The sequence below is a fragment of the Mytilus californianus genome, unplaced genomic scaffold, assembly GCF_021869535.1.
Source record: "Mytilus californianus isolate M0D057914Y unplaced genomic scaffold, xbMytCali1.0.p SCAF_14, whole genome shotgun sequence".
In the NCBI taxonomy this organism is placed as follows: domain Eukaryota; kingdom Metazoa; phylum Mollusca; class Bivalvia; order Mytilida; family Mytilidae; genus Mytilus; species Mytilus californianus.
Window position 1 is genome coordinate 10,359,924 of NW_026262626.1, and position 25,084 is coordinate 10,385,007.

At 31.5% G+C, this 25,084-nt stretch overlaps 2 protein-coding genes across 5 annotated transcripts in view; one reads left to right on the forward strand and one right to left on the reverse strand.

Annotated features, from left to right (window-relative positions):
• Nucleotides 1-25,084, reverse strand: part of LOC127724169 (uncharacterized) — a 483,200-nt gene that overhangs the window by 417,164 nt on the left and 40,952 nt on the right. The window lies entirely within an intron of this gene.
• Nucleotides 3,394-23,739, forward strand: LOC127724170 (proton-transporting V-type ATPase complex assembly regulator TMEM9-like). 4 transcript variants are annotated; one of them, XM_052231060.1, is made up of 6 exons: nt 3,394-3,542; nt 11,522-11,646; nt 12,661-12,751; nt 14,079-14,210; nt 17,632-17,670; nt 21,120-23,739. In XM_052231060.1, the coding sequence occupies exons 1-6, from the start codon at nt 3,468-3,470 to the stop codon at nt 21,279-21,281; spliced, it is 624 nt and encodes a 207-aa protein (XP_052087020.1). In that variant the 5' UTR covers nt 3,394-3,467; the 3' UTR covers nt 21,282-23,739. The 4 variants fall into 4 exon arrangements, with proteins under 4 accessions (XP_052087020.1, XP_052087021.1, XP_052087022.1 ...); XM_052231061.1 differs by having other exon boundaries at nt 14,079-14,201; XM_052231062.1 differs by lacking the exon at nt 17,632-17,670.

Consider the following 25,084-nt stretch of genomic DNA (forward strand, 5'->3'; position numbering starts at 1 on the left):
TTCTCTGCGGGCTCTCTCTATGCTGTACATATCAATACATAAGTTGCCGTACTGTAAGAAAACTTTGTCTTTGTGATTTATATAACTTAAACTCAACTAGTTATGAAAATTATGGTCTTATGTATTTATAGTTGGTCATAATTGAATAATAGGAAGAAATATACAATCTTTAGAAGCATTAAATGGGCTACTTTTCTTGATCTGAAGCAATGGGTGCCTCTTTTTTTCTATATTAGATGGTAGTTTTTTATCTTCAGATTTATTTACACTGATGTCTAACATTCCTGAATGATTCGGAGAACAGGTCAATTCCCAAAATATCATAATACAAATCTGTAGACACATGCAATAATTACAAATGCATAAAAAAATTAGAATTCTTGCCTGTGATTACAAAATTTTACAACCTGTCTCCGCTTCAGCTAGTATCAATATCTGGTGTTGCTCTCATACAGTGATTTATATTAATTCTTTATTTTTTACACTTTTTTGTCTTTTATTCTCGAGTGTGCAAACCCGTCCTAGCCCTCTTTTCTTCTTTCAGTTATGTGGCATTATCACTTATAAAGACAAAATATGAGTATAAAATAATGAAGAAATAAATGAGTATCCCCCAAATGATAACTCAGAAAGTTATACAAGACAAAACATGCATGAAAAGCAGGTAATCTTAACTTTTGAAACTTATAGAGGAATCGATAAAACATGTATTTTTTAACATGTATTTGTGGTTACCTAAAAGTCTTATGTTCCATCATAAAACACATTTTGATGCCTGTCGATATAAGAGAATTAATAAGTTAGCACAACAGGCTAATTTCAGATCTAGTGGGCTTTGGAGTTAAATGAACAATCCTAAAAATCATAATATTAGGATAAAGCATCACACTTACCATCTACAGGTTAGAACTTTGCATGCTCTTTTTTTGCAGAATTTTTGTGGATAATGAGATAAACTGATGTTCATGTATAAAAAAAAAAGTAAGGTGTTTTTATATGCTTGAATGATTGGAAATCCCTTAAAAATAAAACACTTTATGGTTACTGGTTAGTCAATTTGCATTTGCCTCAATTTCAACCCACTCAAAATTTAAGGCTTCAACATTAAATATTTAAGGGAATGCACCAAAGTAATGTAATATGAGATAGCAAATGAGCTGGGGTGTTTAAAAGAAATTGTGACCTTCAAGGTCATAAACTTTAAAGAAATCGTCTCTGAAACAAATGGGCCACATTTTACCAAACTTTACCTGAATGTTCCTTAGGGTATCTAGTTTAGTATATTTATCTGGGAAATTGATCCATCATTAAACATGGCCAATGTTGCTAAAAATAGAACATAGGGGTAAAATGCAGTTTTTTGGCTTATATTTAAAAAACTAAAGCAGTTAGGGGAGCAAAATTGACAAGGGTGAAAATTATCAGCAGGTCACAGTCTATCTCCATTGAAATTTTAGAATAAAAGACAACCTAGTTTGGAGTTATTACAACTGAAATATCAATTTTTAGAAAATTTCAGTATTTTAGCTTATATCTCAAAAACTAATAAATTATAGCAAAAATGACAGGGTAAAAATCTACCTGTGTAATTTTCAGAAAAATAGGACAATTCATTTTGGAGTTATTGCCCCCAAAATAGCATTTTTTTCAAATTTCACAGTTTTTGGTTATTCTCCTAAAAACTATAAAAAGAAAAGGAGAAATTCTAAACAGTTTAAAAAATCACCAAAACAATAAGATCTACAAATCAGTCAACCTGGACGTAATCATCAATTGACCCCTGATTTGAGTTATTGCCCTTAATAGGCAATTTTTTTACTTATTTTCAACTTATTTGGGGATACAATAATAGAAAGAGAGAAATTGTTAAAGCAAAATTGTTCAGAAAATAAGATCTACAAAAAGGCAACATGGCAAAATTATCAATTGAACCCTTATAAGAGTTTTTGCCTTTGAAGATGAGATTTACCCATTTTTGCGGAAACCATAATCGATAAAGAGAAACTGTAAAAAAAAAAGTTTAATAAGATCCACAGGCGGATCCAAGTGGGGGGGACAGGCCCCCCTTTTGTGGGAAAAAATTGTTTGATTATATAGGGAATCACTGAAGCATGGCTGGAGCCCCCCCCCCCCCCCCCAGTAATTTATACTGATTGATTACTAAATGATTTCAGTTACTTCTATGACTATCTTTTCAGTGTTCATACCAATGGTACAGGAACCTAAGAATTGGCCAACATAAAATATTAAATGTGAATTCAATTTTTGCATTCATACAAATACAAATACAAATATTTTATTGGCACAAACACAATTACAATAATTGGCAAAGGCCCATATTTCAGTACATTATAACAATGAATACAGCATAATGAAATAATATGTTATAATTAAGAAGCTAAAATCTCATTTCTATATACCAGACATGTTATGTATATAAGAACTTGTTACTTTCAGGACTTTTAAAGAGTTGCTATTAATGTAACATTTCATATTTAGCTGACTCTCACTACAACTTGTAGGAAGTATATCTAATATAATAGTTTTAAAGTTTATTCTGTATTTAGAAAAATTTTCACAATTCAGTAAAAAGTGATTTTCATCTTCTACCTCACCCGATTTACATACATTACAAACTCGTTCATTGGTGGGTAAACCAAAATGTCGCCCTTTTTCTATAGCAAGATTGTGTGCACTCAATCTTATTTTACACAGATATGACCTTTCTGATTTATTACTTAGAACATCAACATAAGAACTCCGTATATTTGAATTATGAAATTGTTAGGAACTATCCAATATATCAAAGGCTATTAATGAGCCTTAATATTTATTGCATGAATTATATCCCAAGTTCATGTAATTATATTAGGCAGCTGATACCTGATGATCATCCTCTGGATGGTTGTTGGTCTTTAACAATTGGATTTTGACTGTTTGATAAACTTGTCAACACATTTTGCAGCAATCAGATATACAAAAAACCCTGAAAAATCAAAAACTGAAACAGAATTAAAAATTTTGATCGCTGCCATATTGTTGAAGATTTTCAGTGCCATAGTACTTAAACCTGACGAAGTTGACCTTTCTACAATTTATGATTCCGGCTCTTGACATGCAACAAAAAGCCTCATTTGATAGATTTATTGATAGATTGTTATATCTTGTGTTTTTGTATGGCATTATGGACACATGAATACAATGAATATTTGATAACTTTAATATAATCATTTGAATTTTAAAACAGTAAACAATGTGTTTAAAACACGTCAACTGAAAAGGACTTCAAAGCACTCGACAGAATCATAACCAATATAATAAGGACCGTTTCTGTACATTAAAAAATCTTTTTCATTATGTATTTAGTTAAAACGTAAAAAGAGTTATTTCCCTTTGAATGCAAAATTTTATTTCCTGAAATAATTATAATGTAATGGGATGCCAATTATAATACACAAAAATTAACGATGACAAATTTTTTATTTAGAATGAGACTAGATATATGTTTGCTCTATCTCTTGACATTATTTTCATTCTTACAGGTAAAGTTATCCATTTATATCAGTTAAAATAGTAACCTACACCTGTCCTAAGTCAGGATTATCTGATGTTCAGTAGTTGTCGTTTGTTGATGTGGTCCATAAGTGTTTCTCGTTTTTCGTATTTTATATAGATTAGAACGTTGGTTTTCCCGTTTGAATGGTTTTACACTAGTAATTAATGGAGCCCTTTATAGCTTGCTGTTCGGTGTGAGCCAAGTCTTCGTGTTGAAGACCGTACTTTGACCTATAATGGTTTACTTTTATAAATTTTAACTTGGATGGAGTTGTCTCATTGGCACTCATACCACATCTTCTTATATCTATTAAAAATAATGTATAAACGAAATGTCACCCTTTTTGTCAAAAACCGTCTAACATCTTTGCATGTCTGGGATAATTTGAGAATATCTGATCTGTGATCTCCTGTCATGCCTGTACTTGGCATTCACAATACTGGTATATCAGTTTACTGGTTTTATACATTTTTTTCATACGATGCAGTCCGGTAACTCTGCCCACCTAAGGCTTTAATCGTGTATATTTCTTCTTTATTATATAAAAATTTTATATCTTATTTCCGCAAAGATATATCTGAAATGATTTGAAAATCAATCAGACAAATGGGTCACCTGTGTTTTTCACGGAATTGTGGTTGTCGGGTAAGTCCGCCCATGCGTAGTAAACATGTATGGAGGACCGGTTTTTGTCTCGCTTGACGGAGTTAAAAAGCAAGAAATAGGTATGCTGTTTCCTGCAACAGTGGCGGCAACAATGTATTATTTTGTGATTAGGTCTAGTTTGTGGTGAACCACTAGTGGTGGGTCAATGATATTTGGTATGCAGTTGTATTATCATTAGCATATCTCATTACCAGGTAGATTATTTGGCCCGGCCCCCTCGGTCATGCTCTATTGACTTTGAAACTTTGCTAAGTTTACATGTATTAGTTTGTGATTATGGCAGTTTATGGGGAACCACTAGTGGTAGGTCAATGATATTTGGTATGCATTTGTATAAACATTGGCATATCTCATTTCCATGGAGATTATTTGGCCCCTCCCCCTCAGTCATGCTCTATCACTTTGAAACTTTTGCCTAGTTTTCATGTATTAGTTTGTGATTAGGTCAGTTTAAGATGAACCACTAATGTTAAGTCAATGATATTTGGTATGCAAATGTATTGGCATTGGCAAGTTTCATTTCCATGGAGATTATATAACCCCACCCCCCAATTATGGTTCATTGACTTTTACATAGTTTACAAGTTAATGTTTGTATTTAGGTTTGATTAAAGGGAACGACTTATGAAAAGTCAGTGGTATTTGGTATGCAGTTGTATTAGCATTCCATGGAGATTGTTTAGCCCTGTACCTTCAGTCATGGTTCATTGATTTTGAATATTTGCATAACTAATATGTTAAAATTAACTATTTTAATTTCAGCATTTGCATTATCAAAATAACAAATAGGCGAGACATATCTCTGTGTTAACAGTTTATTCATATATTAACGAACTAGAATGTAAGGAAATGATGTTTTATTAATGGACCACAAAGAAAGGAACTATAGATGAACGAAATAAAAAAAAATCAAGTCAATAAGATAAAGAAACTAGTGAAAATGAAGAATAAACCAAAAATGTAAAAAATGTTGTTTTTTTTAAGATCAGAAAATAAAGAAAAGTAAAAAATATGATTATAAAAAAAGATATGAATGTCAATAGCATGGTTGATAGTATTCTCATAAAAAAATTGCCATCATTCAGTATTCTGAAATGCAGTTAAGACACCATCATCCTTGTCAATGAGTTTAAAGTCTGCGCAGTATATAGTGATTTAAATATATAACCCAAAATTTTATATCAGAGTCAATATATTTTATTTTTATTCTTTAAAATCGATAAAAAAAAAACCCACCAAAAAACAGAAAGCTTGTGTCAAACTTTCACATACATATTTCTTAAAGATACAGGATCTTTAAGAATTTTTTTTGAATTTTGTTATTTTAGCTTTCCATAGTTTTTAAAATTGAATTATCTTCCTTTGATTTAGACCTGACATAAGCAAATGTTTTTTTTCAAAGTTATAATAATATAGCAGACGAAAATTTTTCTTAAGAGACGCACATGGAAGTAAAGGGCGGAGTTATCAGACGGGCGGAATTACCGGAAACGACTGTACCAATTCATTAGTATTGTTGTGAAAATCCGTGGACGGTAACAACGGGATTCGAACCCTCAATCTTTGGATCTAAAGGCAGCGCTCTAACCAATTGAGCCAAAGAAGATCTTTCCTAACTCAACTAGTTAGACTACCTTTATATCTCTAGGTCTACAACACTATGAAACAAATTTCTATGTCAACATGGAGGGTTTCTTATCATTGAGTTACAAGTTGCGAGTTGGAAAGGCAGAGTTGCGAGTTACAAAAGTCGAGTTGCGAGTTACAAAAGTCGAGTTGCGAGTTACGAAAGTCGAGTTGCGAGTTACGAAGGTCGAGTTGAGAGTTACAAAAATATTATGTTTCTCTAATTTCTTAAGAATTATATTTTTGTATGATTAACCTGTTTTTATGCCCCCGCCGTAGCAGAGGGGGCATTAAGTTTTACCCTTGTCCGTCTGTACGTACATACGTAGGTACGTCCCAAAATTGGTTTCCGTTCTCTAACTTTAGTTTGTCTCCACCAAATGTTATGAAACTTATACACAATGCTTATTACCACAAAACGCAGATTAAGTTTGAATTTTGGTGGCGTCACTTTTACCGTTCTAGAGTTATGCCTCTTTACAAATGGAAAATTGCTGAATTTATCGTTTCCGTTCTCTAACTTTAGTTTGCCTCAACAAAATGTTATGAAACTTATACACAGTGCTTATTACCACAAAACACAGATCAACTTTGAATTTTGGTGGCGTCACTTTTATCGTTCTAGAGTTATGCCCCTTTAGAAATGGAAAAATTGCTGAATTTTTCGTTTCCGTTCTCTAACTTTAGTTTGCCTCAACCAAATGTTATGAAACTTATAAACAATGCTTATTATCACAAAACACAGATCAAGTTTGAATTTTGGTGGCGTCACTTTAACCGTTCTAGAGTTATGCCCCTTTAGAAATGGAAAAATTGCTAAATTTTTATTTTCTTCTCAATATCAAGTTATTTTTAAAATTAGTTATCTTTATTTTTTCCATGATTATAGTTGAATCAACTACAATCAATGCTTTATACAATGCAATGTTTAATTTTGACTTCCACTGATAAAACAGATCAAGTTGAATTTGGGTAGTGTCACTTTAACCATTATTGAGTTATGCCCCTTTATAAATCAAAAGATTGCAAAATTTTTAGTTTCCATTCTGTAACTTAAGGTTGCCCCAACCAAACATTATGAAACCTATACACAATATTCATTACCACAAAACTAAGATCAAGTACAAATTTTTTGTTTCCGTTTTCTAACTTTAGTTTGCCTCAACCAAATGTTATGAAACTTATACACAATGCTTATTACTACATAATACAGATTAAGTACGAAATTTGGTGGCAACACTTTTACCATTCTTGAGTTATGTCCCTTTATAAACATAATAATTGCTGAATTTTTCGTTTCTGTTCTCTAACTTTAGTTTGTCTCAACCAAATGTTATAAAACTTATACACCACCGTTAGAGTTATGCGTGTTTACAAATAGAAAAATTGCTGAATTTTTATACGACCGCAAAAATTAAAAAATTTTTTTGGTCGTATATTGGTATGATGTTGGCGTCGTCGTCGTCGTCGTCTGGCGTCGTCCGGTGTCGTCCGAAGACACATTGGTTTTCGCACTCTAACTTTAGTTTAAGTGAATGGATCTCCATGAAATTTTACCATAAGGTTCAATACCACGAAAGGAAGGTTGGGATTGATTTTGGGGGTTATTGTACCAACAGTTAAGGAATTAGGGGCCAAAAATAAGCATTTTTGTAACTTTCAGACAATAACTTGTGTGTAAGTGTATGGATCTCTCTGACATTGTACCACAAGGTTCCATATCACAAAGAGAAGGCTGTAATTGATTTTGGGGGTAATTGCCTCAAAATTTTAGGAATTAGGGGCCAAAAAAGGGGCAAAAAACAAGCATTTTTCTAGTTTCATGACAATAACTTGTGTGTAAGTGTTTGGATATTTCTGAAATTGTACTACACGGTTTCATATCACAAAGGGAAAGCTGGAATTGAGTTCGGGGGTAATTGCCTGAAACGTTTAGGAATTGGGGGCCAAAAAGGGGCCAAAAATAAGCATTTTTCTAGTTTCAAGACAATAACTTGTGTTCAAGTGTATGGATCTCTCTGAAATTGTACTGCAAGGTACCATACCACAAAGGGAAGGCTGGGATTGAGTTTGGGGGTGATGAATCATAAGGGGGTTCAAAAAAAAATGGGGGGGGGGGATTTTTTTTTCTTTCTTTTTTTTTCTTTTTTTCCTTTTTTTTTTCTTTTAAAATTTTCCATTTTAAGTTGGTTATTTCTGATTTATATTTAAAAGCAAATAATAATGATATGGTAGGAGATACACACCAAACAGGATGTGTAAATTTTTATATAATAAGTATTGTGCAATAGCAAGAAATTTTCAATTGCACAGTATTGCAAAATAGCAAGAAATCTTCAATTGCACAGTATTGCGCAATAGCAAGAAATATCCAATAGCACAATATTGCGCAATAGCAAGAAATTGTCAATTGTACAGTATTGCACAATAGCAAGAAATATTCAATTGTACAGTATTGTGCAAAAGAAGATACTTCTTATAAATTGCTTATTTCTTGATCAATTTCAATGGGGTTTTATTCTTGAATTCTTGGGGTTCTTTAATATGCTGAATATAACTGTGTATAAAGTTTTTGGATTTTGGGCCCCGTTTTTAAATTGGTCCACATTGAGGTCCAAAGGGTCCAAAATTTAACTTTGTTTGATTTCATCAAAAATTGAATTATTGGGGTTCTTTGATATGCCGAATCTAACCGTGTATTTAGATTCTTAATTTTTGGTTCTGTTTTCAAATTGGTCTACATTAAGGTCCAAAGGGTCCAAAATTAAACTTAGTTTGATTTTAACAAAAATTGAATTTTTAGTGTTCTTTGATATGCTGAATCTAAACATGTATTTAGATTTTTGATTATGGGCCCAGTTTTCAAGTTGGTCCAAATCGGGGTCCAAAATTAAACTTTGTTTGATTTCAACAAAAATTGAATATATGGGGTTCTTTGATATTCTGAATCTAACCATGTATTTAGATTTTTGGGCCCCGTTATCAACTTTGTCCACATTGAGGTCAAAAGGGTCCAAAATTAAACTTTGTTTGATTTCATCAAAAATTGAATTCTTGGGGTTCTTTGATATGCTGAATCTAACCATGTATTTAGATTTTGGATATTGGACCATAATAGGTGAATGTCTAATTAAAAATTTTTAAGTTCTTAGACCACATTCATTCTGTGTCAGAAACCTATGCTGTGTCAAATATTTAATCACAATCCAAATTCAGAGCTGTATCAAGCTTGAATGTTGTGTCCATACTTGCCCCAACTGTTCAGGGTTCGACCTCTGCGGTCGTATCAAGCTGCGCCCTGCGGAGCATTTTATTAGTTTCTGTTCTCTATTTAAGTTAGCCTCAACCAAATTTTATGAGACTTACACACAGTGCTTATTACCACAAAACTCAGATCAAGTTCAAATTTGGGTAGCGTCACTTTTACCGTTCTTCAGTTATGTCCCTTTATAACTATATGATATGCAAGTGGGGGCATCATCTGTGTCCACATGTGGACACTATCCACATTTATTTAGAAAAAAGTTACATATTCCAAAACTGCGTCTTTTGTCTCTTTTACAAAAGTATCTTTGACAGCTACATGTATATGTATAGAATAAAGAATGGAAACGGGAATGTGTGAAAGAGACAACAACCCAACCAAAATATAAAAGTCAACCGAAGGCTACCGATGGATCCTCAACACAGCGAGAAATCCCACACCCAGAGGCAGCCCCAAGCAGGCCCCGAAACACAATGTATACTATATCAAGAAAATGGACACCATTCTATGCTCCGAAACATATAGATCAACCAAAATTAAAAAAGATACAAGACCAACAAAGGCTAGAGGTTCCTGACTTAGAACAGACGCAAAAAAGCGGTGGGGTTAAACAGATTTTATGAGCGCTCAACCTTCCCCCTTAACCTCTAGCCAATGTAGACATATATAACTTAAACGTCCACAATTTTTAGTGTCACTGCCAAAGAATAAATTTTGGAGTCCTTCAAATATTGCCTCTGCAGCTGCCCCAAAGAGCCAACTCTTAACGAAATCTGCAGAAAGGGTCTTTTACATATATGTACATGTACTATAGTTTAGTTGCTATCTCCCTTTACGTTTAATATGACGGTGCTAGCTATGAAATTTAATAATAATTAAACTACAAGCCATCCGCTGTATTTCAAAAGGCTATCTGTTTCTTCAGAAAATAACCATACTTTGCGTAGTGATTATGTAAGCAATCCATTCATTTTTTTACACGAGACTCAGATGAAGTCCAAACAACAAAAAGAATCAACAATACTGTATACAATTCTATAAGCAATCATCATTCAAAAATGTTAAAGAGGTACACCAAAAAATTAGAATAGTTTTCCCCATTTTCACGCAAATCTTATTTCGTAACTCGCAACTTGACCTTTCGTAACTCGCAACTCGACCTTCGTAACTCGAACCTCGACCTTGTAACTCGCAAGTCAACTTTTGTAACTCGCAACTTGACTTTCGCAACTTGACTTTCGTAACTCGCAACTCGACTTTTGTAACTCGCAACTCGATACTCGACAACAAGTGAATCTCGTCAACATGTACCAAAACACAACAGATATGATTTGTTCAACAAATTTTCAAAAGTATCATTTGGTCAAGGATAAGGGACTTAATATCTTTCAGATATACAGCCTGTTATACTCTACATGCCTTCCTAAGATGTGTACCATTCTATCCAACACCCACAAGAGTGTCAAGTTGACATATTGGAAAATTTTGACTATATTTTAGACACCTCAAACTCGTTTCAAGTGTTGAACTACATGTTTAAACATCTTTCATATTAATGCAATTTTCCTAAAATTTCTCAGATTTCACCATGATTATATGTTATTGTGTCACACTATAAAGAACTGATTGTGCAATAACATCATTTTGACAGTTTGTCATTGGGTCAACTGGTTCATCATTATTCATAGCGGTCTCTGTGGCTGAGTGGTCTTAAAGGTTCATATACTGTATCACTAGCCTGTTTTCACTGCGGTTATGTCAGAGTTTGAACCCTGCACATGGCAGCCGTGCATTCAACTCTATTCTTAAATGACTAAGATTGTCAGGTTTCCTGTTCATGTTCATGATGTTATTGATCAGGTCATTGGTTCTTCTCTGGGGACTCTGGCCATGGCTTCCGATCTTATTAAAATCCAACCGCTATAATATAGCCAATAGTGCTGAAGGTGGTGTCAAACACCAACAATATCAATCAGTCAATCATAAAAAAGAACTTGAAATTGGTGTATGAATCTCACAATAGGATAGCAGTGTAATATTCTGATTTCTCCTTGATTATAATCCTTCAAGAAAAAGCCTTTTTTTTGTCAAAACTATGTCCTCCTTCAGGATATACAGCTTGTTTTATTGACCATTTTCACACAAAATCAGTAGAAATGAACTGAATTTCATGGACCAGAACACTTCTATGGAAATACATTTGTCCATATCCAATTTTGCTGCAGGCTGTTCAAATTACTGTTCAGAGTTTGGTAAATAACCTTTATCATGTATATGTTCCAATTTTTATTAATGCAAAATCAATGTTTATGACGTAAAAAAAACATGTTTTGAAATTTTAGTAAACTTTATATTAAAGTTTCTGATGAATGTTACTTTATGTCTTATCTTCTCTGTATTTATTTCAGGCAGCATCACAAGACACAAGTTTTGAAGATGTAAGATGCAAATGTGTTTGTCCTAAACTGAATGAAGTTAACTCCACACAAGATCGAACAGTGTACATTAGTGCTAATGTTAATCCTAACATGTGGTAAGTTGTTCAATCAGTGTTTGATGAGGACATCGTACTAGTGTACATTAGTGCTAATGTTAATCCTAACATGTGGTAAGTTGTTCAATCAGTGTTTGATGAGGACATCGTACTAGTGTACATTAGTGCTAATGTTAATCCTAACATGTGGTAAGTTGTTCAATCAGTGTTGAATGAGGACATTGTACTAGTGTACATCAGTGCTAATGTTAATCCTAACATGCGGTAAGTTGTTCAATCAGTGTTTGATGAGGACATTGTACAAGTGTACATTAGTGCTAATGTTAATCCTAACATGTGGTAAGTTGTTCAATCAGTGTTTGATGAGGACATTGTACTAGTGTACATTAGTGCTAATGTTAATCCAAATATGCGGTAAGTTGTTCAATCAGTGTTTGATGAGGACATTGTACAAGTGTACATTAGTGCTAATGTTAATCCTAACATGTGGTAAGTTGTTCAATCAGTGTTTGATGAGGACATCGTACTAGTGTACATTAGTGCTAATGTTAATCCTAACATGTGGTAAGTTGTTCAATCAGTGTTGAATGAGGACATTGTACTAGTGTACATCAGTGCTAATGTTAATCCTAACATGCGGTAAGTTGTTCAATCAGTGTTTGATTAGGACATTGTACAAGTGTACATTAGTGCTAATGTTAATCCTAACATGTGGTAAGTTGGTAAGAGGATATTGTGGATTTGTTGTGCTACATATGGGATATAATTAGCTGGTTTCAACTTATATATAAAAATAATGAGATATGGAATGATTGCCAATGAGACAACTATTCACCAGAATCCAAATGACATGGAGGTAAGCAATTATTGGTCAATGTATGGCAATGAATAATAATGAATCCACAGTAACTATCATGATAAATATTTAATTGCAGGATTTTTCCTGGTGGTTTCTCATTCTTCTAGAGAAAAAGTCATCAGTAATCACATATACATTATTTACTTGTTTTAAGTTTATATTTTACAATGATAGGCAATTTATTTCTTTTTCAGTACCTGTGTAGAGGTGGTAAAACATGCTTCACCGAAATTATGTGCACAGTGTGAATGTAAATATGAAAGTAGAAATACAACTACAATAAAGGTAGGGAAAATAAGAAAAAAGGTGTAATTCTGTCAATACAGGGATATGAGTTACTGTACAACATTCTACAATGAGCAAAACCCATATGGTATAGTCCGTTTGCTTATTAAACCAATAGACAACAGAAAACTTTAAATTGCTATTATGGAAGATTGGGAAACAAATCTCAATAACCACTCAGAAGTGAAACTATGTACACATGTTACTTTTAAATCCAATTTTGGTTGCGAAAAATATCTTGATATTGTTAGAAAACTTTTAAAAGTTTAACAAGATTTTGCATTTCTGCTCACCATTTACTTATAGAGATAAGTAGATATAACAATACTCCTAGACACAATAGAGTATGCCAAAGATGTTGTAGTAATGAGGTCAAGGATGAAACACATTTTCTTTTGAACTGTGATAGTCTATCTGACCAACGAAAAGATATGATGATAAATAATTGCTGCAAGAATTTTAAAAATCTAGACCCTACCAAAAAACTGATATGGTTAATGAATAATGAAGATGAGAAATTGTTATCAGAATTATGCATATTCATTTAGAAATATGAAAAGTTTTGATAGGATTTACACAAACACATCCATCTAAATATTCCATTTTTGGATAGTGACTATATGTCCAATAATATAGAATAATCTCCCTCTTTTTCTTATCACAAGAACTTTATAACTTTCCCATAGTGAGCCCTAGAGTGCCATCCTATGACAAATCTTGCACAGTAGCAATGTCAACCCCTTGTTGTTGTGCATTAGTCATGAGGAGAACCACTATTGGGAATGATCTCATTATAATATTTGTAGCTGGTTCTGAATGACTGCCCCTTGATGACCTCTGTGTTGTGGTGATGTAAAGTTCCTCGCTGCTGTCCACTGGTCATGAGGAGAACTACTACAAAATAAGAAACTATATTTCTTGTTATATTTTACATATATTTTTTACAAAATCAACCTCATTACACTAAACTCTTTATACTATAATAGTATCCTATATTGATCATATTTTACTTTATTTCTTTGTGTATTGTGTATTGTCACTAAAAACTCTCATGTTTTATGATAGGGTAATTATTTTATTATGATGTTTATGTAACTTGCCTGACTAGAGCCCATGATTGGTAAAATAAAATAATGCCTAATGGCCATCTAGACCATATTTTTTAAAAATAAAGCACACAGTTAAAAATGTGCACAGCACAGTCGGATTTTTGTGTTGGCACTTTCTTTCTGCAGATGATATATACAATGTACTATGCTCATTCTGTACATGGTGACTGCTGCAATCACTATTCTCACATAAACATTTTTATTATCTTTATTAACAGGTAGTAGTCATCTTTACCATATGTGTGGTGTCACTGCTGTTTGTTTATATGGTATTCTTGTTCCTGTTGGATCACCTAGTGTCATGGAGACCATCGTCATATCAACAACACATCAGTGAGGAGGTGAATTTGGTAACCATTAGGGCTTGGGGAAAGCCTGTTTTATATAACTTTGTATTTTGATACATTAATATAAACAAGTTGGTAGTTAAAATTTAGATGACATGTTATATGGAAATGAAAGATCTTGCTGGGTTCTTTTTCCTTGCAAAATTATAAGAAAACTTTTGAATACAGGAACTGTATCTCTGAATTTCAAAGAACTTCACCTTTTGAAATGTTGAATATTACTTATGATTAGGTTATAATTTTTTCTAAAATTGGAAAAGGGCATGTTTTTTTTCATAAAAAGGACAATGTAAAAGTATGGGACTTCTATCTAAAAAGACCCTTGGCATTTTATCTTTGTTATTTTATTATACATATGAAAATAAGAAGATGAATTATGATTGCCAATGAGACAACTATCTGCCTGAGACCAAATGATGTAGATTGGAGCAACTATAGCTCAACCCTGTCCTGTTGATTTTATTAGAATAGACAAACCTGAATACAAGTAAATGGGGTTTTGGGTTATTTTATTAATGTACAAAATAAGAAATACCCAAAACATTTTTTTCACAAATTTGACATAATCTTTTGATTTAAATATGTAAATGATAACAGAATAATTCTTGGTATCTTAATATTGTAATTTATAATAAAAGATTAAGTGATGTTACTTATATCCTGACAAAAACCCAATTATTTTTTTTAAACTTGTTTATATTTTTGTACATGTTGATGTAGTGCTTTGCTATATATAACTATTAATATATGCATACATACATGTTTTGACAGCAGGGATAAAAATATATTTAGTCCCTGTAATCAAAATGGATTGAAAATTTGAAAGATTTAAGCATTTCAGCTGGGGCTGAACGGTTCATTGAAGATGAAAAAATGTAATTTTGATAGAAAAAATGGGGAAATTGAAATTTTTATTCCTGTTTTTTTTGTTGGTATTGTATACATGTAATGCTTTTTGTCTTCTGGACCATTTGTTTAATGTGAATTCATGTGAGTGCAACATTTAACTATGGTATTTCTGCTTTCATGGTTAATTCAAATCAAGAGTGCATGTCTGCTGTGAGTCAGTTTCAATCATTACAGAATAAGCCTTTTATTTGAAAACCTTTTTATGCCCCCGCCGTAGCCATGTTTTACCCATGTCAGTCTGTACGTACGTATGTACGTACGTACGTCCCAAAATTGGTTTCCGTTCTCTAACTTTAGTTTGCCTCAACTAAATGTTATGAAACTTATACACAATGCTTATTACCACAAAACACAGATCAAGTTTGAATTTTGGTGGCGTCACTTTTACTGTTCTAGAGTTATGCTCCTTTACAAATGGAAAATTGCTGAATTTATCGTTTCCGTTCTCTAACTTTAGTTTGCCTCAACCAAATGTTATGAAACTTATACACAATGCTAATTACCACAAAACACAGATCAAGTTTGAATTTTGGTGACATCACTTTTTTTTCATTTTAATTCACTGTTTTTCACAAAAGTTAGGAATTCAATTGTGTTCAGGGCTCAGAATTCCATAGAAGAGTAAGTTGGAACTTTGAAAAATACGGGATTTTTTATGTAACTGTTATATTTGGAAATAAAAGTTATAAACTGCTTACCCAAGTGGGAACCACCGGTATTATCATTTAAGGCACTTTTAGCTTTATTTATGAATTGATTTGTAAATGTGTCAATGAGATATTTATTGACAAGGCAATGCTTTTGAATGGAGCTGAAATGTTATTATTCAAGTCACTTTTGGGAGAGAAACAAACATTATTATGAGTAAATTACATTTAAAATAGTTGAAACAAAATTTAGAAAAACCCAGGAATGTTGGTTAAAGAAATCTATGGGAACCGTATATAATTGTACATAACTTGATGTGCATTGATGCTTCTTAGGTGTAGAGTAAAAGATTTTCTACTGTCATGCAAAAGATATTTAATATGCATGGTAAGCAGTTTTATGCACATCATAATTATGTTGGAAACCTGTATAAGAAACAAGTATATACTTATCTGCATTTTTTTATAAAGAACACATTATTGATTTGACTCACAATCATTTTCACAATGGGTTGTATGCTTCATCTTCATCAAAAATAATAATCTTCAAGTCTGTGACATCTGCTTTTTGCCACTGATTTCTAAAATTCTTTCTAAGCATGTTCTTGTTTGTAATTATATATGAAAAGTTCAATGCATACTATCATTTAATAAATATATAACTTGACATGCCAACAATGCACTATTCAAGAATTAAATATTTAAAAGATAACAAAGATGAGGGACCTGATGGGTAATTTTCGTTCTTCGTGATAGGCGCATTTTCGCTATCGTGATCCGTTTTTCTACAGATTTTTTTTTTTTACATTTTCGTGATCCGTGATCATGGAAATTTATTTTCTGTGAATCGTGATTGACAAAAAAATCAACTTGTGAATTGTGATGAGACCCCCCCCCCCCCCCCCCCATCAGGCCCCTGATAGATTAACAATATGATTCTACAGTTTGAAGAAAGGCAAAACATAGTATAGAATAATGAAAGTATTGTTGATTTGAAAATGAGTTACAATTTATCATACCAATCTACAATCTATTATAAATTCTATTTTTGAGCATGGAAGGCTCACCAAAGTTGTACAAACAGGTCATGTGTAAAAAATATTGTTTGGCAATGTCATAATTTGTAGATTCTCATCAATCTAACACCAAACATGGAGTGGAAGAGAGGCTTTAGTATTTTGTTTTCTGTGGATTCATCTATTTTTGTTTTGAGATTCTGTACTCAATAACATTGTACACAAATGCTGTCCATAATGATTTAATTATCAGCCAAAAGAGGTTCTGTATATTGTACAAACATAAATTCCACAACGATACAGTTATTAGCAAAAACAGGTTCTGTGCAATTGTGCAAGCTTGTAACTCATAGTGGCTCATTTATTAGCCAAAAGTGTTTTGGTACATTGTACAAACATGTAATCCATAATGATTGACTTTCAGGTTCTAGTCAAAAAAGGTCCTGTACATTGTACAAACTCTTAATTTTTCATTTATTAACAAATTATGGTTTTGTACAAACATGTAATCCATAATGATTCTATTACTGTAAATTCAGAAATTATTGCGATGTTTTTATTATAGCGAAAAATGCGACAAGGTTATAATCGCAATAATTTGAACTCGCATTTTGAAATTTTTTTATGAATTTAACAGGATTTTTCTCATTATCGCAAAAATTAAAATCGCATTTTAGTCTAAAATGACAAAATTGCAATAATAAATGCACGCAATAATTTCTGAATTTACAGTATTAGCCAAAAGAGGCTCTATACATTGTACAAACTTGGTACTTATAATGATTCATTTATTGATGAATTGAGGTTTGGTATATTGTACAATCATGTAATTGATAATGATTCTGTTATTAGCACAATGAGATTCCATATATTACACATCATGACGAAGAGGTATGTGAATAGAGTAGACCTTTATAGTGATTTATTAGAAATACTGAATATATACTGGCATATTTTATATACATTGTTTAGGTCAATATTAAGGACTTGTTGATATTTTGGAATCAAATAATCTTGTTACAATTGCTACATTGTGTATTATGTAAAATAAAATTATTTAATTGAAATATGAATTTTAATGGGAGTATTTAGGATATCTAGAAGCATCTACAACTGGCAAAAAATGTGCATTAGCTTTCGACATAAATATAAGCCCTATCTAAAGAATACAAAGTTTTATTCATTTCAGGGTTCACAGATTTAATATGCATAAAATGAGACTTTTATCTAATATTTGTCAGTATATTCAGTAATTCTATGGTATATTGAGTGAACATATATCCAGATTTCCTCACTTTTTTTACACAATCTTTCAGACTAATGAACTCTCTATTACATTATTATATAGGGGTAAAATATTTTCCTATTATTACATATTGAACTTAAATGGCATCACAACATTTTTCTCTGTTGTATGTCTATACTATTACAATATAGTTTTTTTGTACCAATATTCATTGCAAGAACAATATCCTTGTACTTAAATTTTTTTTCCCCTGACCTCCCCTCTCTATCATTTTAAAACCACCAAAAGCAGAAGTACTGTGACATTTTTTGAAGATATTTCTTGTAAATTAGTGTTAAGAGTTCATTCTGTAGAAAAGTAAATTCGAAATGAGCAGTATTAATAAAGTTGTTAAATTTTGTCTTTTAGCAGTTTTACGTCAAAATTCTTCCAGGAACATATATATAGATATACTGTTCCCATTTTCTTCATAATTTCATTTTGGAAAGGCAAAAATTGAAATGAGATTTTCAGCTAATGCGATTTTTATGCCCCCACCTTAGATGTGGGGGCATTAAGTTTTACCCTTGTCCGTCTGTACGTACGTACGTCCCAAAATTGGTTTCCGTTCTCTAACTTGAGTTTGCCTCTACCTAATGTTATGAAACTTATACACAATGCTTATTACCACAAAACACAGATCAAGTTTGAATTTTGGTGGCGTCACTTTAACCGTTCTAGAGTTATGCCCCTTTATAAATGGAAAAATTGCAAAATTTTTAGTTTCCGTTCTCTAACTTAAGTTTGCCTAAACCAAATGTTATGAAACTTATACACAATGCTTATTACCACAAAACACAGATCAAGTTTGAATTTTGGTGGAGTCACTTTAACTGTTCAAGAGTTATTCCCCTTTGTAATGGAAAAATTGCAAATTTTTTATTTTCTTCTAAATATCAAGTAATATTTAAAATTGGAGTTATCTTCCTTTGTTCATGATTATAGTTGAATCAACTACAATCAATGCTTTATACAATGCATTGATTAATTTTGACTTCCACTGATACAACACAGATCAAGTTGAATTTGGGTAGTGTCACTTTAACCATTATTGAGTTATGCCCCTTTATAAATCTAAAGATTGCAAAATTTTTAGTTTCCATTCTGTAACTTTAGTTTTCCCCAACCAAACATTATGAAACCTATACACAATATTCATTACCACAAAACTAAGATCAAGTACAAATTTTTTGTTTCCGTTTTCTAACTTTAGTTTACCTCAACCAAATGTTATGAAACTTTTACACACTGCTTATTACTACATAATACAGATTAAGTACGAAATTTGGTGGCGACACTTTTACCATTCTTGAGTTATGTCCCTTTATAAACTTAAAAATTGCTGAATTTTTCGTTTCCATTCTCTAACTTTAGTTTGTCTCAACCAAATGTTATAAAACTTGTACACAACCGTTCTAGAGTTATGCGTGTTTACAAAAAGAAAAATTGCTGAATTTTTAGTTTCTGTTCTCTACTTAAGTTAGCATCAACCAAATGTTATGAGACTTACACACAATGCTTATTACCACAAAACTCAGATCAAGTTCAAATTTGGGTAGCGTCACTTTTACTGTTCTTCAGTTATGTTCCTTTATAACTATATGATATGCAAGCGGGGGCATCATCTGTGTCCACATGTGGACACTATCCTTATTTATTTAAATGATTTTTTATATGTTAAAATGACGAATCACACTCTGCCACATCACAGAATAAATTACAACCCCCCTAAAAAAACGGCAAAAAAGTGTCTACAGTACTACATGTACCATATAACACCAGAGGTCACTTGTCTGTGAACCTATTTTCTTAAATGTCAATTTATTTAGATTGTGTCAGAACCTATTGAAAGAAAAAATAGAAAAAATACAGTGTTGCGGTATGATTGCCAATGAGGCAATTATCCATCATAGACTAAAGGACCCAAGAAATTGCACTTAATACAAGAGGGAATGGAATTAAAAAAAATCCAAAAGGGCCTGGTTTTACTAATATTTAGTTATAGATTTTATATATCTAGGCCATGCATGTATACTAAATATGATGTAATGGATCAATTTTATACCAACATAATGTTATAATAGGGAAAAACACATACAACATTTGTTATATATATGTTAAAATTGACATAAAATAATACATTATACCATATGTAAGAATTGACAAAATAATTTCGGACAAGCCATGGTTGTCTTCTTTTTATAGAAAATTGATTGGTAAATCCTGAATTCATATTTTAATGACTGATTATATAGATAATGTATAACATAAAATTTTTTAGTATAAATTTACAAAAATCATTTATATTTTATATTTTATCTATATTTTGCAATGAAATATTACAATCTACTTTAATCTTTTACACTTTTGTAAGGAGATTCTTTGTTTAAGTAAGCTTTAAGATTTTAAAATTACAATGTATATATAAGATTATTTCTATTTTGTAGACTAATTCTTTTTCTACCAGTTTTGTATCTCTCTATTTCATAAACACATAACAAAACACTGTATGTCACTACTATATCTCTTATATAGTAGGGTAAAATTCTATACAAAATGAAAATTGAGTCACATTGACCTACAAAATATGTATGTTTTATGCTGGTTGCAGTTTATTCTGATGATTCCTGTTAACTCTTTTTCAAACTAAATGACTTGCAAATGTTTTATTACAACCCCTTTAATTTCATCAATCCAATTATGTTTTAATATAACTTTTCTGTAAAAAGATATTTTGCCAAATCACAAAAAAAGAATTACTTGTTTGTCATTTTTCCTACCTACACCCCCCTCCCCCACCACTCACCCTCATCATTATCCATATGTCACTTTACTTATGCTCATAGTAGTATACTACTTATATATAACAACTTCTCCCTTTTATAACAATGCCACAACATTAGGGAAGATACCATGGTATATTGCATTTCAGTTTAAAGAATTCTGTGAAGATCTGGTTCAACAAATTTGGAAGTCAGTGTAAGATGTAATCTGTAGTTGATTCACAACTGAAAACTCGGCCAATTGTTTGATACATTATACTTTCTATTTATAGGATGAACACTCTGTGACGTCTGCTACACCAGTAGTGTCAAGGGCAGAGTTGACCAGACAAAGGTCAATCATTAACCGTATGACAGATGAACAGAAAAGATGGAAGGGAACTGTGAAGGAACAGAGACGAAATATTTACGATAAACATTCCATGTTAAATTAATAATCACGAGACTAAGTAGGACTGAAATAAATGGAATTTTATGATGAAAATATCTGTTAGATTGCCTGCAATTATGCATGATATTTATAAATATCTTAAAGAAATAAATACATCGATTATGAATATTCTGCCATTTAAGGAAAGTTTAAGCGTACAGAATACATTTGATGTCCCACACAGTCATGCTAAAAGGGATTGTTTTGGAAACCCCATTAAAAGGTCCAAATTTGTGCTCAGTTGATGTCTATCTAAGAATAGTCCCTAAACTCAAACGTGGAATATTACTATGATAAATTTTAAAATGAGTTAATAACAGATTTGTTGTGCTTAGATTAATTGTGTAATGGATATATATTGAAGTACATATAACAGGTTCTGAACCATTGTTAGAAATATGTTATGTTTTTTTAAATGCCAGGCAAAAAATTTATTTGTTTGAGGCAAGAAATAAATTTATTAATTTTTGTGTATAGTTAAATATTAAGTTTTAAGAAGAACAATCTGAATTAAGGGGTCAAATATTGTGAAGAGAAATGATTGTGTATGAGAAACCAATAGAAACACATAACAGTTGGATATACATTTCTCTCTAGTAAGGGGTTAAACTTAGAAAAATATTGAAATTCAAATATGAGTAAATTAAGATTATATTAATTATACCATACATTCCATATAATGTGTCAAATGTTTTTATTAATTTATTTTAAGTGTGTAAATAAATGTTTGTTTTGCATGATGTGAAATGTATACTTGCTTGAAGTAAAGAAATGGAACATTTTATGATAATTCAAAGTTTCTATTAACAAACTATACAACAAATGAATTTAAGGAAGTTTGCTACTCAGTTTCAAAATAACAAGATTTTCATAACACTATTATATATTGATAGGGGATTAATAAAGGAACAAAAAGAGCAAAAATAAAATATAGGTCAATGTGCTTGTTTTTGAGATATTAGCCATTGAAATTTTGGCGGGAAAATATTCTCTCTTGATTTTCATAGCTTTATCATTGACAAGTTAAAGTTCTCAAAAACTATTAAAACATAATTAAGATTTTATAAGACTTTTCCAGATGGCTTATAATTATGCATATAAAGATTTTTAAAAAGAAAAATGGGGGTCAATGGGCAAAATTTTTTAAGGCATTCAAATAGATAAAACCAGAGGATTCTGAAAATCTGACAAAAATTCCAAAACATGACAAGCAAACTTCCTTAAGAGTACAGATAGATATTAGGATTTGTAGCATTGGATATCAAAGGTTTCAATGAACCTTTTATACTACTTGGAGTTCTTTATTTTTCATGGGGAACCAACTTTCGTGGATTTCACGGGTAAAGGGGAATAACAAATTTAAGTGTACAACAGAACAATTTTCATTTAATCTTGTATGCAAAATTTTGCAATACAATGAAATCAAGTATCCATGAAAATACAATTTTTCCTAAATCCACAGTATATGAAGATTTGCTTATACTACCAAAAGTTGATCAAAGATTTGGATAATAAACTTAAAATTCCTCAGAATTGGTTTGATTAAAGTAAAATTCATTGTCACATTAATCAAACGGAAACATCCATGATGCCAGGCTGTTGTGGTTGTATAAGTTGTAGTTGATACAATGACACAAGGTTTTGTTCTTTCATCAGAAATGCCCTAGTTTATCTTGTGGTACATCTGACATTTTACTACTATCTAACATCTCTTTAACATTTTAGTCAATATGACCTACAATTCATGCAACAGTTACTATTATTTTTTCAAATTTTCAGTAATTCAGTATGGTACATCATTGATATTAAATTACACTATCCCATCTGACATAGTTTAAGAAAGCCTGGTATCTTTATTTAACACAATAACTTATCATTCTCCAATTTGATCATTTCAATCAATAGTTTATAATTGAGTAAATTTGATTAAGTTAAGGGGTTAGGTCAGCATCTATGAAACTCTATGCTGAATTGCAATAGGTCATGTATAAACTATAACCCTTTTGTATAGTACAAATAATTTCAGAAACATTTGATTGACCTTGACCTTCAAATGATTCTAAATTTACTTTGATAGATGCATTTTAGTGTTTTAATATTTCTAAACTGAAGTTCTCATATATGGTAGTTTTGCAGTATTTTGGTAATCATGACCTATAGGCACAAATTATCAGGTATGAATGTTTATTTATTTTTTCGGAAAATAATACAGGTTTTTTTTTATCAAAACCAACTCTTGTTAGGTAGATAGGAAACACGGTTGGTAGACTATAATATATGTATAGCTAGGAATTATCTATTTATTCTGTGATATTGTAAGTTATGTTTTATAATGTGATTTTTGTATTTAAGTTTAAGCTGTTTGTGCAATATAACATCTCTTGTTTGTTAGAGACAGTTATTGTAATAGAAAGATGTGTTGTCTTAGATTTAAAATAAAACAGAATTTTTTTCCAATGATAGTGTTCTTTCAACCACTTGATGCATGTAGCTCATGTTAAAAAGGTTTTGCACAACCAGTACATGACAAGATCATCTTTGATCAAATAAAAAAAAAAACAACCAAAAAAACCACTTAAATAAATTGTCTTAAAATCAGCATGTTGTTGTTAAAGTATTTGGTTATATGCCCTAGGGTAGTGGCAATATTGGTCAAGATGCTTGTTTACCTGATAATCCGAGTGAACAAATTCAAGTTTTTTTCAATGCTATTACCGGTACCTACCTTAGTTCTTTGAAATGAAAGTCACAATATGTTTAAGTTTGTATTTAATTGTTGAAAATAATTTAATTCAGTTTAAGTCCATAATCACAGTACATAAATGGATTGAAACACTTGTTCATATCATGCCTTTATGACCAACTAACAGTTATGTAACAAAGTTTCCTATAGGCGGTTTACTCCTGGTTTGCCCACATTTAATCATACCAATTATCTATTAGTAAAGGAAACAAAAAAGACAAAAGGTTTAATGAGCATACAATTGTATAGTCTGTTCTAACTTATGTATATAGTTTATCATTCTATATATTTAGGTATTTTTTATTTTGTAATTCCATTTTCATTTGTATAGAAAAATAATGAATAAATCAAAAAAATGTTATCTCAATAACTTAATATCATTTCAATCGATTCATTTAACATACATGTACAAAACAATGACATGCAGTTATAAAGGTGTCTTAATAATTCAATAATTTTTGACTGATTTTAATGATTTAAATACACCAATATAAGTTCTCTTTTATTGCAAACATAATTTATATAATATATGAATCAAGTTTATAAATGCTTTGCATACTAAAGGAAAAGAATAAAGCACTAGGGTAAAATAGGTAATATGGGCCACTATATGTATAATGATGGGAAATACAATCAAAATTCACAAATTATTATATTCACAAAGTCACTAATTACAATATTTCACTAAGTTGTTCAGTTCAATTGGAGAAGATCGGTTGCTACATCAGAGTAGGCTATTACACTGATCCCTGAGTCTTTTTTTGGTATCTGTCTTTCAGGCATCCCTGAGTCTTTTTTGGTATCTGTCTTTCAGCAGTTTGAGTCTGGTGTCTATTTTTCTGTATCTTCGTCTTTTTGGTGGGTGTGCTCCTCCGCCTGCATACTGGATAATATAACATTCTGTTAGGGCCTGGGTCTTCTTTAGTAACACAATGATTTCGAAGATGTTGGGATGGGCATGTTGGAGTCACTTCTTAATTTTTTTATGCCCTCTTTCCAGGTGATTGGTAGTGCGGGGTCCTTCTGTGTAGTAGTGGTTCTATAAAAAGCGGCTACTGAACAGA